General features: G+C 45.0%; 1 protein-coding gene across 2 annotated transcripts in view; it reads right to left on the reverse strand.

Moving 5' to 3' along the window:
- The window catches only part of LOC142584708 (putative ATP-dependent RNA helicase DDX20), a 152,023-nt gene that overhangs the window by 58,202 nt on the left and 78,076 nt on the right, over window positions 1-15,745 (reverse strand). For both annotated transcript variants that reach the window (XM_075694915.1, XM_075694916.1), the window contains exon 7: window positions 2,159-2,300. In XM_075694915.1, the coding sequence (XP_075551030.1) occupies window positions 2,159-2,300 (142 nt within the window). The remainder of the gene's footprint in view (window positions 1-2,158; window positions 2,301-15,745) is intronic.

Genomic DNA, 15,745 nt, shown 5'->3' on the forward strand with positions numbered 1-15,745 from the left:
TGTTCCCATTCTTGTGAATTTCCGTGGTCTTTTCTGTTTCCATTCTTTGCATCCTATTCGCTGTCTCTGTGTCTCTCACTCTCTTTATCACTATCCTGGTTCTCATTTACACTTTCAGTTACCCTGTACTTGCTTGCAAACTTTCTTGACCTCTTCCTTCATTCTATGTGCACACTTTTCAGGTACAGATACTTGCCCAATTTAGCCACCCACTAATTTTCATCCATGTGCGCGAGTCTTTTTTCTAAACTTATTTTTCTCTGCACTTCTCTGACCTCAAACAAGGCCCAACCCATGTCACCCTGCACTCCCTCATTTGCGGTTTTACTGTGGGCTCCCAAAGCCAACCAACCTACTGACCTTTGGTTAACTTCCAAGCCCACAAGATGTCTGATTTTAAGGAGAGAGACGTTTACGAATGTTAACGCTGGCACCATTACTCCCAGTCCAGATTCCTTGCACCACCTCTTATTTATTGTAGCCCCAAAGTGCACTATGTTTCATTATTGCTGCATTCTACTATCCCTTCATTTTTAGATTATCATGGTGGGTGCTTGAGTAGATCTTTCCTTCATTCATGTGTATATGCAGGTATTTACATTGCTTGACCATAAGCATGAGATGCTATTGAAGTGACACCGCATGATTACTCGTATCGTCATTAATTATCACATTTTCCTTTGTTGTTTTTGTGCCCTGCTCTGCCTAGGCTTAGGTTTGTCACTGCAATGCCACACATGTTCGCAAGTTTCTGTAAATACCTTGCATTGTTTGCTAATAGCACTACGTTGTCCACACACGTTAACCCAGGAAGCTTCTCTTGCACCCTTTGCCCACCAAGGATGTAAGACAAAACACAATTCACTGTTTTCCAGGCATCTTTCTGTGCTATTAACATAAAGTGTGGGGCTGTGGCACCACCTAGTGGTGCTCAACAATACCACTGCGCACATGTTACAGTTTCTGGGCTAGACAATAGGAAGAGCCCTATGCCACACAATCTCAAAGTCTGCCGATGAAAAAACTTGGCACAATGACGGACAAAGCACAGCAGGAGGAGTTGCTCCTGTGTGAGCGTGGCTCAGTTTCAAACAACGAAAGGAAGGGAAGGCCACAAGAACACAGCAGCAATCGCACTTGATTACCATTATCTGCATTAAAACGAAAAACATAAAAAACTTTTGCCAGACAAAAATTAGAGGGCAGGTACCCTTAACCCACAAATTATAATTCCAGAAAAACATACAAAATTTCTTAAATCTTTTTATGTAGCCATAATAATCTCTATGTCATTCTAATTCTGAAAATGTGTTACTTGATTGTTTTCTGCTTAGAATTAACACAAAAATAAATAAAAATGAAGACTGCTCAAGGGCTGCTTTCACTCAATGCTGACCGTAACTTGTTTCTGGCAGTGGGAACCGCACAATATCGGGCTGAACGAGTGTGGCTTGTCCATGGCGATATTGGTGCAACCTCCCGTGACGATTACAGCTTGGAATCGGGGTTAAAGGGTTAAGCCTCTAAGGGTCATTGCCATACATATACGGCAGCAACGAAACATTTGAAAAAACATGCTGTTTCGAAACAAAAGGCCTCCTATCCTAGCATCACACTGGAGGTGCTGCAAGCTTCTAGGAAAAATTGTGCTTGACTGGCCAAAACTAATTTCTCACTTTGCTCTGTGGTGGCTGCCACCACAAATAGTTTGGGAGCATTCCTGCTTTGCCTAGCTTTCTGCTGCATGCTCACACACGTGCTTGTCGACCTTAGAATTGGCAATCTCGCACATGTTCTTTCAAGTCGCAGGGGAGGGAAAAGTGATTTCTATCTCACTTCTTATTTCTCAGAGCGTCACCACAAGATGCGTGGTGATGCTCTGAGCGTTCATTCATGGCATAGTAATCCACAAGACAAACACCGAAAGAAGCCACCTTCTTGCCTCCCTTGTCGCCATCGCAGATACCAAGAGCTTCAAGGTTGCCATTCACGAGGCTTTTTGTTAATTTTGTTTGTCAGTCTTGTTAATTGTTCTGAAGTTGTTCTTTTTTTCTTTTTTCTAAACAATGCTCGTAAATAATTATTCCTTCTTTTAATGCCCTCGGGCCCCCTTGGAAGTATGTTAAATAAATAAATTTCACGGTTTGCTTGGACTCACGAGGTCGGTGGAGACAAGGATGCGGCAGCGGTAGGCCTTCAGGCACACCAGGGCCTTGATGCGTTCAGACTGCGCCTGGGCTCCGCTCAGCAGCTGTGCTCTGTGGCCTGTGCGGCGAAGCCTCTCCTCCAGGGATTGCGCTCTTCCGAGAAGTAGAACGGCGGAAGGGGGCCGGTCAGAGCAATTGCAAAAACACCTCGGTAACCATAGCGACAATGAATGACAAGTTAATTCATGACATAATCAGTTACAATTAGCAATACAGTAGCAATAGCCGGCGTTCCAAACTGGACATTTACGACATGTTTTCGGCTACCGCAATCACTTTGCCACACGCAGCCAGCAAAAGCATGGCCTTCAAGATCTGTATTTGTTACCCAGCGGGGTCTTTCATTGGGACTGGATTTGAACACCACTTATACTTTAGTCAGGCAAGAAGACCCACATGTATGCTTCACCTGGGAGGACAAGGTCAGATAAGCAGACACTATTGCACCTTTCAACGACAATAGCTGTGCTATACTCATCCTACCTGTTTGTACCAATATTGCCAAAGACGAGCCATACTCATCGACTCAATTTGCATTGTGCATTTAAGTTTCAGCAGCTGAACCTATTCTTTGATGCCTTCGATTCATTTGAGATAATGACTCTTGAACCTTACACCATGTGTGAAGGAACGTCGTTTTATGAAGTCAGATTTTGCTGATACTCTGGGTTGTTATAAGGAACAAACTACACATATAATGTTTTTAAATGTGGATGTAATGCACAATAATTTACTGGAATAAAGAAATACTCGTAATTTCTTTACTTTTTTTACGAAAAAACTTGGGAGCTAATATGTTCCTTCAAATCCAGCTATATATTTCGGATACACACTGGCAGTTTTAAAGCCCAGTTCAGATATGGCTTCACTGCAAGAATGATCTTTAGTTATAGCCGAGATATAAGCAAATTAAATATGGTGAGGTGGTGTAGCGAGGTGTAGGCACCCTCTCCCTGACTTGCCTCCCCAAGGAGTAGAGCGAAAGCTCTACTCCTTCAGGTGCAACTTCCAAGGTCAATCTTGGCGTGCATTTTACCTTCAGCAAGTGCGAAGGTGTGACATCGCGTCACATGATCCGCTGTGGAGAGGCGTTGCAGCTGCGCTCGCTCGAGCCTCGCCGCTGTGTACCACGTGACTAGGCAGGGTTCTGTCTATTTATTTATTTAGCAAATACTGCCAAATTTAGCAAATAGCAAATATTACAGGCCTTAGGCAGGAGTGGAGTACAGAAACAATAAAAACAGAGAAAACATACATTGCAACAGAAGAAGCAAACAACGAGACTCGACCAGAGTCCAAAATACAGTGAAATCAAGCACAAAAGCAAAACACTTGGCTCAAAACAGATTACATGTGTGCCCTATTCTTCATTCAAGGCTTGTTCATCATTTCATGCAAGTTCACCATTTTGGAACTGACCACATTTCCAGGCCGACCAATGAACAATGGTACGGGGGAAAAATGAGTATTTAAAAACATTTGTTTTACACTAAAATGCACCGACTTTTTTAGAGTGATAGGAACGCGTAGGGTGGTGGGTAAGGGGCTCAACTAAGATGCCTTCTTCTAGTTTTATTTTATTACCATAAAATGAGTAAAATAATTTTAGTCGTTCGTGGCAACGCCGCATGTTCAGCTGTTCAAGTCCTGCGGTGTGCAGTAGGGCTGTTGGGGATATATTCCAGCTGTAACAATTAAATATAAACCCAACTGCCTCGCGTTGGACATTTTCTAGTTTCACTTTAATAGCTGCTTTGCCGGCGCTTGGTAGTGGCTCAGTCATGGACGGAGCACCTTTGCCGCAGGCGCCAGGCTCAGTCTGAGCACCCTGCCGATATAGCTCGCCAGGAGATGCACTTAATAACCGTGTCTAACCATGCTTAACAGAGCAATCGCTCGAACAACTAGGTTCAAGCCACATTGAACCCCAGTCACTTTCTCTTCTTTTCTTCAGGCGCTCTTTTGTTTCGCGGAAATGCCCAAGCCGTTCACCCTGCTGCTAGTTACTTCTGCACTGCAAGCAAGGTCTGTGACATGGACGTGAAAGCTGAGATGTCGCTTCTGCTGTTCTTATAGTGTACATCAGTGAACTAGTACTATAAACACACGAAAGTACTGATATCGGCGCACTGCACTAGTTCAGTGTATGCAATGCCGAAGCCATGTGAGGGGCCCTTTAAACGTGGTTCATTGGGTCTGAGAATGGTGACTGCAAGAGAGAAAATTTATTTGAGGGACAGCAGAGAGGTCAACCAGAGGTAAAGTTCTCTAGCATACTACAGTACAGTGAAGGAAGGAGAAGACAAAGAGTGTGATAGGAGATGACATAGGATAGGTCACAGGACATGAATGCACAACTAACAAAATATGTTGTTCAGCTAGTTGGTTCATACTTGCAGAATTTAAATCTTTTTTTCAACAGAAAGCAAATTCAGCCCTGTCTTAAAAAACACAGCAATACCCATCTCACGATGGCTAATGATGATGTTTGAGGTTTAATGGCGCAACAGCCAGGTATGGCCAAAGAGCACCATGCTAGTGGTAATGCATATGTAGTGGTCTGATGGGTTCTGTGAATTTAATGTTACGTGGCTGTAAAGAGGCCTAAAACAGTTGGTGTAAATTGCATAAAATGTGCACGTAATAAAATTATCGCAATGATTAATGACGTGTACTATGATCACTAAAATGCATTAAGAAAAAATGATGTATTATATAAACTATGTGAGATGCTAAATTGCTTAGAGCACTATTGCCTTGCCAGAGCCCTTGAAACACAAGGGCCTAGAGGCATGTGCTATTCAAAATAATTATCACAGCAGCATCCTCTGAAGAGAGGAGGCACTACGAACTAATGGGGCTAATAACATGTAGCACAACTTCTTTCAGGAAACCTAGGACAGTGTCGGTATCAAAGAGTGGTTCTGCACCGAGTAACATAACAGGATGAAAGAGGATGTGCTGCTGGTATGCTAAGGGAAAATGTTTTTTTCTTTCAGATTCGGCTTCCCGACACTCCAGGAGGATGTGGAGGACGGTCAGCCTCTCCCCGCATCTACCACAGGTTGGAGGCTCGTTTCCCGTGAGTAAAAAGTTATGTGTGCCAAATGTGTGTCCTATTCTTAGACGACAGAATAGGACATCTGTTCGGCGTGATTTTGTTACAGGAGGCCAGAAACCTAATTGTGGCTTTATTACATGCAGCTTATTTGTTTCCAGGTCCCACAAGCGTTGCCAGTAATTTCGCAGTTTCCTTCTTAAGAAAGGCTTCAGGTCTGTGACAGGAACCGAAGCAGTACGATTAACTGCATGCAATGAAACTGATGTGTCCATCTGGTCCGCTAGAACGTTACCCTCGATGCCCCTATGTCCAGGCACCCAGCATATAATCACATGTTGATTAGATATATATGCTTTACATAGCACGGAGTAGAGTTCATTATTTACCGGATTTTTGTGGTTTACGAAAGACATCAAGGCCTTCACAACACTAAGGGAGTCCGTATAAATAACTGATTTCTGGAGTTTTGATTTCTTTATATTCTTTACAGCCGACAACAGTGCGTAGGCCTCAGCCATAAAGATACTATTTTCCGGATGCAGTACATCGGTTTCCGAGAAGGATGGACCAATGGCTGCATAGGACACCCCGTCGTGTGACTTTGGCGTGTCTGTGTAGAACTCCGTGCAGGAGTGTTTGTACTGGAGTTCCCGGAAATGCATTTGGATTTCAATCTCTGGAGCGTGCTTTGTAACTTGAGTGAAAAATGTATCGCATTGTATCAGCTGCCACTCCCGAGGAGGTAGCAGCTTGGCTGGATGCATAAGGCGAAGCTCGAGGAGTGGAACATGTATTTCTTCACTAAGCTCCCTCACACGCAGCGAGAAAGGCTGTTTTACGGAGGGACGATTGCGAAAGAGTGTAGCATATGTCATGTCGTTAACAGTATTAAAACACTGATGTTGAGGATTAGAGTGGACTTTCAGAAAATATGTTTGGCTGATGTATGTTCTCTACAGATGAAGTGACCACTCATTCGATTCTGCACATAAACTTTCAACGGGACTTGTCCTGAAAGCGCCCGTAGCTAAGCGGATACCTAGATGGTGAACAGGGTCTAGCATCTTTAGCCCGCTCGGGGCGGCAGAATGATAGATCACGGCACCATAATCTAATCGTGAACGAATCAGGCTCTTATAGAGATTCATTAAGCACTTCCTGTCACTTCCCCACGTAGTCTGGGATAGAAGTTTCATTAGGTTCATTGTTTACAGACATTTTTCTTTAACATGTTTAATGTGAGGGACGAAAGTGAGTCTATAGTCAAGTATAACACCTAGAAATTTGTGTCCTTTGTTTACAGGTATCTGTTGTCCACACAGTTTTAAGCAAGGATCTGGGATCAGGCCTCTCTTTCTTGTAAAAGGAACACAAGAACTTTTGATAGGATTGATCTTAAATCCATTTTTGTCTGCCCACATTGACACTTTGTTCAGGCCATGCTGTACCTATCTCTCGCACACTGGGAGGTTACAAGATTCCAAAGCTATTTGAATGTCGTCCACGTAGACAGAGTAAAAGATGGCCAGTAGTAATGAAGCACGAAGCGTGTTCACCTTAACGATAAAGAGCGTGCAGCTGAGCACGCCTTCTTGGGGTACACCCGTTTCTTGCGTAAAAGGACGTGAAAGTACATTGCCGACTTTTACCCGGAAGGTACGATCAGACAGATAGCTTTCTATTAGGTTAAGCATATTACCATGGATGGCCATTTTTAACAAGTCTCTTAAGATTCCGTAACGCCACGTTGTGTCATACGCTTTTTCCATATAGAGAAATATCGATAGGAAGAATTGTTTATGTATAAATGCGTCCCGGATATTTCCTTCAACACGTACGAGATGATCAGTTGTGGAGCACCCTTCTCGGAAGCCATACTGATAAGGATCAAGCATTTTGCTCATTTCAAGGAAATGAATGAGTCGCCGATTAATCATTTTTTCAAATACCTTACAAAGGCAACTTGTGAGGGGGATCGGTAGGTAACTTGCTACTGAGGAAGGATCTTTGCGTTGTTTCAAAACAGGAACCACAATGGCTTCATTCCATGCAGTTGGAAGGTATCCTGCAGCCCAAATGGTGTTGAAAATTGTGAGTAGTGTAACTTCGGTGTCATTGTGTAGGTTTTTCATCATTTCATACATGATTCTGTCAGATCCCGGTGCAGAGCTCTTGCATGAGCTCAAGGCAGCTCTCAACTCGGCAATACTAAAAGGGCAGTTGTACGGTTCATTCTGTGGACATTTTCTTATGAGTGGCTTACATTCTTCCATTTGTTTATATTTCAGAAAGGATTTCGAATAATGTTTTGAACTTGACACGCTCTCAAAGTGCTACCCAAGTGAGCCTGCCTGATCTTGCAGCGTATCGCCCTGTGTGTTTACCAGAGGGAGTGAATATGTTTGTCGCCCTCTAATTCTATTTACTTGTTCCAGACTTTCGCCTCATCTGTAAATGAGTTAATACTCTATAAAAAATTCGGCCAACTCTCTCTTCTGGCCTGTCGGCGGGTTCTTCTGCCTTGGGACTTTACTTCTTTAAAGTTGACAAGATTCTCTGCAGTGGGCGAAGCGCGTAGCAACCCCCACGCTTTGTTCTGATTCCTATGTGCGATTCTACATTCATCGTTCCACCACGGGACACGCCGTTTGCATGCTGAGCCACTTACTTCACGTATGCATTTAGATGCGGCATCTACATGGGATACTCACATCTCTCATGTCTGCAACGCTAATCGCATGCTCGGATATCTTCGTCGTAACTTTGCAAAATCACCTTCGTCTCTCAAACTAATGCTATATAAAACACTCATTCGCCCTAAGTTAGAATATGCCGCTTCGGTTTGGGATCCGCATTATAATACTTTGGTACATACGCTTGAAATGGTGCAAAATAATTCGGTCCGTTTTATACTATCTAATTACAGTCGAATCGTGAGCATCACGGTAATGAAAGCTAACCTTAATCTACCTACGCTTGCTTCTCGACGTGCGATGCTTCGCTTAAGCCTTTTTCACAATCTGTATCATCATCACTACCTGCGTGATTTACTAATACTTCCTCCCCATTACGTTTCGCACCGTTTGGATCATGCTCATAAAGTTGGCATTCCGTTGTGTAAAACAGAATCATTCCTACATTCCTACATAAGACGCACATCAAATGACTGGAATTTCCTTCCCAAATTGGTAGTAACAACTTCAGATCATGAAAAATTTGTGACTTCATTAACCAATGCTCTGTAACATCTTGTTTTTGTCTGCCTCTTTATAGCTATTATCGTATAATTAGAAAAACTGGACTGCTTCTTTGTATATACACAGTATTTTTTGTAACATGTATTTTGCCTCTTCATAACTACTATCGCATAATTAGAAACATTGTGCTGCTGCTTGTAGTTAAAACATTGTTGTTTTTCTGCGTTTTGTACCACTCCCCTCTGTAATGTCTGTTGACCCTGAGGGTATCATAAATAAATAAATTATGAAGGCTGTAAAATACTCCACAGCAGCATCAATTCCTAACGAGGACATGTCATCCCATGACATACTAGTTAGGGTTCGGAATTTCTCCCAGTCTGCTGAGTCAATCTGCCACCTAGGAGACTGTGGTGGATATTCGTTTTGTTTAAGTGTTCTTAATAGTATGGGGAAGTGGTCACTTCCATAGGGATTGTTCGTAACTTCCCATTCGAGTTCAGGCAGTATGGATGGGGAAACTATGCTCAGATCAATTGAAGAAAAGGTATTGTTTGCAAGACAGTAATATGTGGGTTTCTTCTTATTCAGAAGGCACGCACCAGAGGAAAAAAGGAACTGTTCAACAAGACGACCTCGCGCACCTATATGAGAGTCGCCCCACAGGGAGCTGTGTGCGTTGAAATCGCCAAGAACAACATAAGGTTCTGGCAATTCGTCTATAAATGACTGAAATTCATGTTTGTTTAATTTGTAGCATGGGGGTACGTAAAGCGAGCAAATGGTGATGAGTTTATTTAGAAGAACAGCTCGAACCACCACTGCTTCAAAGGGCGTTTGTAGTTGTAGACGCTGACAGGAAATGCTTTTATGAATAAAAATGGCAACACCGCCTGATGATACGACAGCATCATTGCGATCTTTGCGAAACTTGACATACGGTCGGAGAAAGTTTGTGTGTTGTGGTTTTAAGTGTGTTTCCTGTAGGCACAGCACTTTTGGATTGTGTTTTTGGATAGGTTCTTGTACGTCATCAAGGTTCCTAAGGAGACCTCGGACGTTCCATTGGATTATTTGTGTATCCATATTGGAAGTAAATAAGTGCTGTGTGTATGAAAATGGAGGTGATGCCTTAGGTTACAGAGCTCTTTCAAGGCCCTGTAATGGGAGTTCTGCCCTTTTTGGAGCGTTCGAGGGAGCCTCGCCGCTCCTTAGGCGCTTGGCGCGCCGTGGGGATAGGTGTAGTGTCCATTGCCTCTTGTGAGGCACCGGACATGTGCTCTTGCGAGCGAGAAGTTAGCAGAGAGGGAGGGCAAGACCCCTGCGCCCACCAGCCCGGAGGTCGATGGGGCTCCCTGAGGGATTTGGCTGCGCTGGCTGTTGCCAGCGCTGGAAGGGGCCGGGGAGGTTGGGGCAGCCTCGGCTGCGCCCACTTTCGGGGTCGATGGTTCATCATTCTGGGTTGACGGAGCAGCGCTGGCTGCAACCGCCGTGGGGGCAGATGGCATAGCTGCCGACTCACTGCTTGTGGGTCCTACAGCCGCCGGAGGCCGTTGTGTTGCTGCCCCCTGATGCGTCACATCGGCAAAACTTTTCTTGGGCAGGTATGAAACCCGCCTGCCTGCCTCCTTGAAACTTATGTTTTCCTTGACTTTGATTGTAACAATATTTTTTTTCTCTTTTCCAAGACGGGCACAACCGCGAGTATGCGGCATGCTCGCCATCACAGTTGACACAATGTGGAGTGTTCTGGCACGTTTAGGAGGAATGTTCATTGTCACTGCACTTGCACAAGTCAGTTGGCCTTTTCAGTTCTGTGAACTGTAGCCGAAACGTTGGCACTTAAAGCATCTGAGAGGATTGGGCACGCATGGCTGAACACGAAGTTTGATATAACCGGCCTCGATGAACTCGGGAAGGACACTTGAGCTGAAGGTATCAGGTGTTTCGTCTTGATCTCTTTACCATCTCGCCTCATCTTAATTCATTTAACATTGATAACATTCTGGTCACTGAAGCCCTCCAAGAGTTCAGCCTCAGTGAGCTCCATCAAGTCATCATCGGAGACAACACCACAGGTGGTGTTCATCGTGCCGTGCGGGGTTATCATTATTTGGGTTTCCACAAATGACACTAGTTATGACAATTTTTCATATTGTTTCTGATCGCGGAGCTCCAAGAGGAGATCATCGCTTGCCATCCTCGACGCCTTTTAACCAGGACCAAAGTCAATGACTTGGAAACAAGGAAGGGTGAGATTGTTCGTATTGGTTTATCTGGTTTTGCAGAATGAATGACATGGACACGCGAGAAGGATTCTTTTTGGCGGCCAAAAAACTGGAAAACATCAGTGCACCCTCTTTTCTGAGGGCGATCAGGCAGTTGAGGGAAGGAATTATCCATAGAGGAATGTGTAGTTTTCGGCAATAACGCCAGCCGCCCAATGTGGAGCCCTACAAGGGGACGCTACAGGAACTGTAAAAACAGGTCCTGCAAATGCCAGCTGTACGTTATCACTATAACCAAATATGAGATAACCTAGGTTGGCTATTCACACAAGGTTAACCCTTGCTGCTTGGAAAAAGTCGAAGTAATCAGAAGCTAGGAGAAGATAGGAAAGATGAAAAGTAAGAGAAAGACGAAGGCTGGAGGGAGAGAGAGACAGGAAAAGGCAACTACCAATTTCCCTCGGGTGGGTCAGTCCGAGGGTGCCGTCTACGTAAAGCCGAGGCCACAGAGGTGTGTTGCCTCTGCCGAGGGGCCGTAAAGGTCCAAACACCCTGCATCGGCTCAACCCCCAGGATCCCCTTTTCCCGGACACGGCTAAGCCACGCATGGTTAGACGCGGGAAAGTCCAACCCTCGTGTGCTCGGGTACGTGGTGTCGCAACACACCAAACTCCCGCTGACGCAGACGCCCCTGCGGGGCACGATGACTGGTAATGCGTTTAGCAGTGAAGCGACGCAACATATTACCACCACCAAAACTCCTTATGTATGAGACAGGCACTAAAGCAGGGCTCCTCTTCTGCGCTTCTCCATCAACACTGCACCTTCTAGTGACAGCGGCATGAACCTGCATGTGACCTACAAAATGCATGGCGTGCGAGCCATGAGAAATGCATGACGGGGCAGCAGGGCTCCTCTCCTGCACTTTTCTCTGGACATGCTGTGCCATCTAAGTGGCGCTGCCGGGAAGTTCGTGCGTAGACTCCTGCACAAGATGCGGGGTGCTCCGGTGCATGTGAATGCCAAGAATAGTTCCCCCACTGGCTGCACAGCCAGTGGCAGATACTCGGTGACCTAAGTTGGCAAGACGGTCATTCAAGAGCAGCACATACCCAGTGCACTTGTGGCGCAGCCTGTTGAAGGGTCAGCTTGCTGTCCTTGAGGGACCTGTGTGACGTGGGTTCGATTCCGCCCAGCATTGGAGAAAACTTAAAGGAACTTTTTTCTCATTGCAGAGCAGCAAACACCTACTGGCCCAACCCAGTGACCCATGCTGGCATGAAAAAGGTTCATTGAAGGCCAGCATAACAGACAGAAAGATGTAGTTTCAGTCACTGAGAATTTCTCTGGGGGCGCACGCCATGATGCAAGATGAAGTTTTGAAGAAGAAAGGAGACAACATCACACGCAGTGCTGGCTGGTGGAGTGGCTTTTTCGGCATCAAGTGCTCCACCGCAACAATGACCCAGCAAACAGTTGCCAGCTGCAGTAAGTGATAACAGACAGCAGAGGTCATGCAGTCGGATGGGTGAGCGGGGCAGGGGAGAGGTTGGATGGTATCAGTTGGACGATGAGGTGGTAGTTTGCGGTGCTGACAGTCCATGCATGAGCAAACAAACTTGCAAACAAACTAGCAATCGAAGTTGAGCATGCCACGTCAGTAATACTGCTGGTGCTGACGCTCGTAAGCTTAAAAAAATGCCAGCGTGAGTGCCAAGTTCTTGGAATGACAAGCAGCCACTAACGACTGTCTGGCATGTAACTGGACCTGTAGAGGAGCTGACTGTGTACGGCAAGATGAGACGCTTGACGGCGAAACGCGTGAGGTGCTAGGATACTGGGCTGCCTGGAGATGAAGTCCACGAGGTGGGCAACGCAGGAGTCACATTGCTGCTCGTAAGCAATGGTGTGGAGATCAGTTGAGGACAATGCGGAACCAGGAGTGGAAAGGCAGTCAGTAGGGTCACACGGTAGGGGAGAGCATGACCAGAGCATCTGCCTATGAGTGCTTGCAGATGGATCTGTATACCACTATGTTACTCTTGCGCTCAAAGAGCCCAATGAGGGTCTTTCAAGGGGGACAGCCAACAAAGCGCATGGTGGTCTGCAACCACGTCAAAAGGGCAGCTGTAGAGATAAGGTCGGAGCTTGCCGAGTGCCCATACGATAGCAAGGCACTCCTTTTCTGTGATGCTGTAGTTGGATTCAGCATTGGTCAGTTTGTGGCTAGCAGATGCAATGACATATTTGGCAAGTCCAGCTGTACACTGCGCAAGAACAAAGCCGAGGCCAATACCACTAGTGTCTATATCAACTCCAGTAGGTCTGTGAGGGTCAAAGTGACGTAAAATTGGAGGTGATGCTAAAATACAATGAAGGGTGGTAAAAGCACCATCACATTCTGTGAACCAAGACGACAGGTCTTAGAAACTTGCCCCAAGAAGTTCAAGGAGGGAAGGTATGATTGTCGTGAAGTTACAAACGAATTGTCAGAAACAGGAGAAGAGTTCAACAAAACTTCTAGTTTCCACATGTTCATTTGCTTAGGGAACTCTTCGATGACACAAAGTTTTGCAGGGTCAAGAAGAATTCTATCCTTCGATGCTATATGTTCTAAAGAGATAAGTCTTCCTGCGGTGAAGTGGCAATTTAAGGGGGATATGGGTCTTAGAAAGCGAAAATAGCGAAAAAAATCTATTTTTGGAAACTATTTTTTTTGGCATCTACAATGCCTAATCTATGCTATATCAAAATGATTTAGCTGAAAGCACACTCTAAGTGTCCGAAAAAAAATATTTTGTCAGCACAGATGGCGAGAAAGCTCATAATCCTGCAGAAACACTGGAGTTCACCAGAGCCACCTCTTGTCTTTCCCATTGCTGAGGGCCACCAACTGGGTATTGTTCGAAAGCTCAAATTTCAACCTTTTCATTCCCATACTCCTCGACCAGAAATACCGCATAGGAAAAATGCAAAGAAAAAATTGTATCCAACTCACACTGAAGGTGGTTAGACAGCGAAGCTGAAACGACAATTAGAACAATTACCCATTGCGACGTAGCTTGAAATTACTCACATGGCGACACTCACATGCACTTTACCTAATTATGTATTAAGCCTAAGATGTTTTAATGGTCTGTGACATGGCTTGCGCCAACAAAGAGTGGACCAGGGAGAAGCGAAATGCATTTAACCACAATATATATATACGCCTTGTATATACGCTGCTCTTCAGGAGTCATCACTAAACGTGGCCTTCCCATGATCCTGTCACAACACAAATCAGCTGCTAGGCAGATTCTTCTTTTACATACGAAAGCGTAGTTACGTCACTCCCCACTTTGTATGCTACAGTTGCTGCTCGCCTGCAGCTTTTAATTTTATTGTGAAGCAATACTACTTTAGGTCGCACTTCAGCCCGTTCCATGGTGAGGCAGTGGTAGGCACCATTGACCTTTAGCGTGACCTCACTGCGTGACGTCTCACCACGTGACCTAGAGTGACGTCACACCAGCTGTGTAAAAACGGGGCCCCATCTCACGCCGTCGCAAGGCGAGGCGGTAGCCACCAATGGCGGCCTAACTCTCGCTCCTCTCACCAGGGGCGCTACGGTCGGTGTGACGTCACACCAGCTGTGTAAAAACGGGGCCCATTCTCACGCCGTCGCGAGGCGAGGCAGTAGCCACCAACTGCGGCCTAACTCCCGCTCCTCTCACCAGGGGCGCTACGGTCACTATTGCTTCGCAATCACCAGGCTTAACCATGCTAAGCCACAGCCATTTTTTTTTGTTAACTGTGTTGTAAGTTATTAAAATTCGCCATTTCTTTTTAAATACACCTTCCTACACTTTCAACCTTAAGTGACCTCTCTGCTTTTGAGCCACCAATCTTCCAATTGCTTCTTGCTAATTTCCACCGCATATTTATTTACATGACTATTGTTATCTCTAAACCCTAGGGCCTCAGGAAGCGTGACTGTGCCCACATCGACATTGGGATAGATACCATCCCATGTTAGTATGAGGTGTTCTATTGTTTCTACAGATTTACCACACATAGTACACATGTCTCCCTCTTCGTTAAATTTATTTTTATAGCTCTGCGTTCTAAGACATCCTGACCTAGCTTCAAAGAGTAGGGTACTGCCTCTTGAGTTATCATAAAACGCTTCCTTCCAGATCTGCTGTTTCCAGTATCGATATAGTTCCACACTGGGCTTCTTTTCCATTGAATTTATTAAATTTTTACCTTTCAAGTTTTTAACTTGTCGTTTAATGCTCTGTCTTTCTTCAGGCTCTTGTCTGGCATACTTACTGGTTAGCTTCCTAGTTCTTTTCCGCTATTGTGAGTCTATGCTCATTCTGTATAGGTATTTAAATACCTTAGCTGCCCACATGTTATCGTCCAATTTCCTCAGGCATTTTTTGTATAGGATTTTACTCTGAGCTTTCCGTGCTTCGAACGATGCCTAGCCCATATCCCCCTGTACTGCTTCGTTTGTGGTTTTCTTGTGGGCACCTAGTGCTAATTTTCCAACAGCTCTCTGATTTACTTCTAGTTTCGACTGAACTTCTGACTTTAAGCACAGGACCGCATTCCCGAAAGTAAGCCCCGGCACCATTATTCCTTTCCAAATACCTCTCAATACTTCATACCTGTTGTACGACCACAATGCCTTATGTTTCATTATCCCGGCATCTTTTTGCCCTTTTGCTACGAGAGACTGTTTGTGCTTTTCCATGTACATCTGCCCTTTGTTTATCCATACCCCGAGATATTTGTATTCGGCCACTCGGGGTATTTTATGGCCTTGTATTGTAAGCTCCTGATCAGTTGTATCGTTGAAAAACATCCCCCCGACATAGCTGCGCTAAAACTGAAACCTAGACTGTCTCAGTCGTCTCCACAAAAATTAACCAGAGTTTGCAAATCTTCCTGGCTACCTGCTAACAGTACAATATCGACCGTATACATTAAACCCGGTAGTCGTTGCTCAAAGGACCTTTCCGCCTAATCTGTACGACAGATTATACCCTAGATTGCTTCCGTGTA

The sequence above is a fragment of the Dermacentor variabilis genome, chromosome 6, assembly GCF_050947875.1.
Source record: "Dermacentor variabilis isolate Ectoservices chromosome 6, ASM5094787v1, whole genome shotgun sequence".
Taxonomy (NCBI): domain Eukaryota; kingdom Metazoa; phylum Arthropoda; class Arachnida; order Ixodida; family Ixodidae; genus Dermacentor; species Dermacentor variabilis.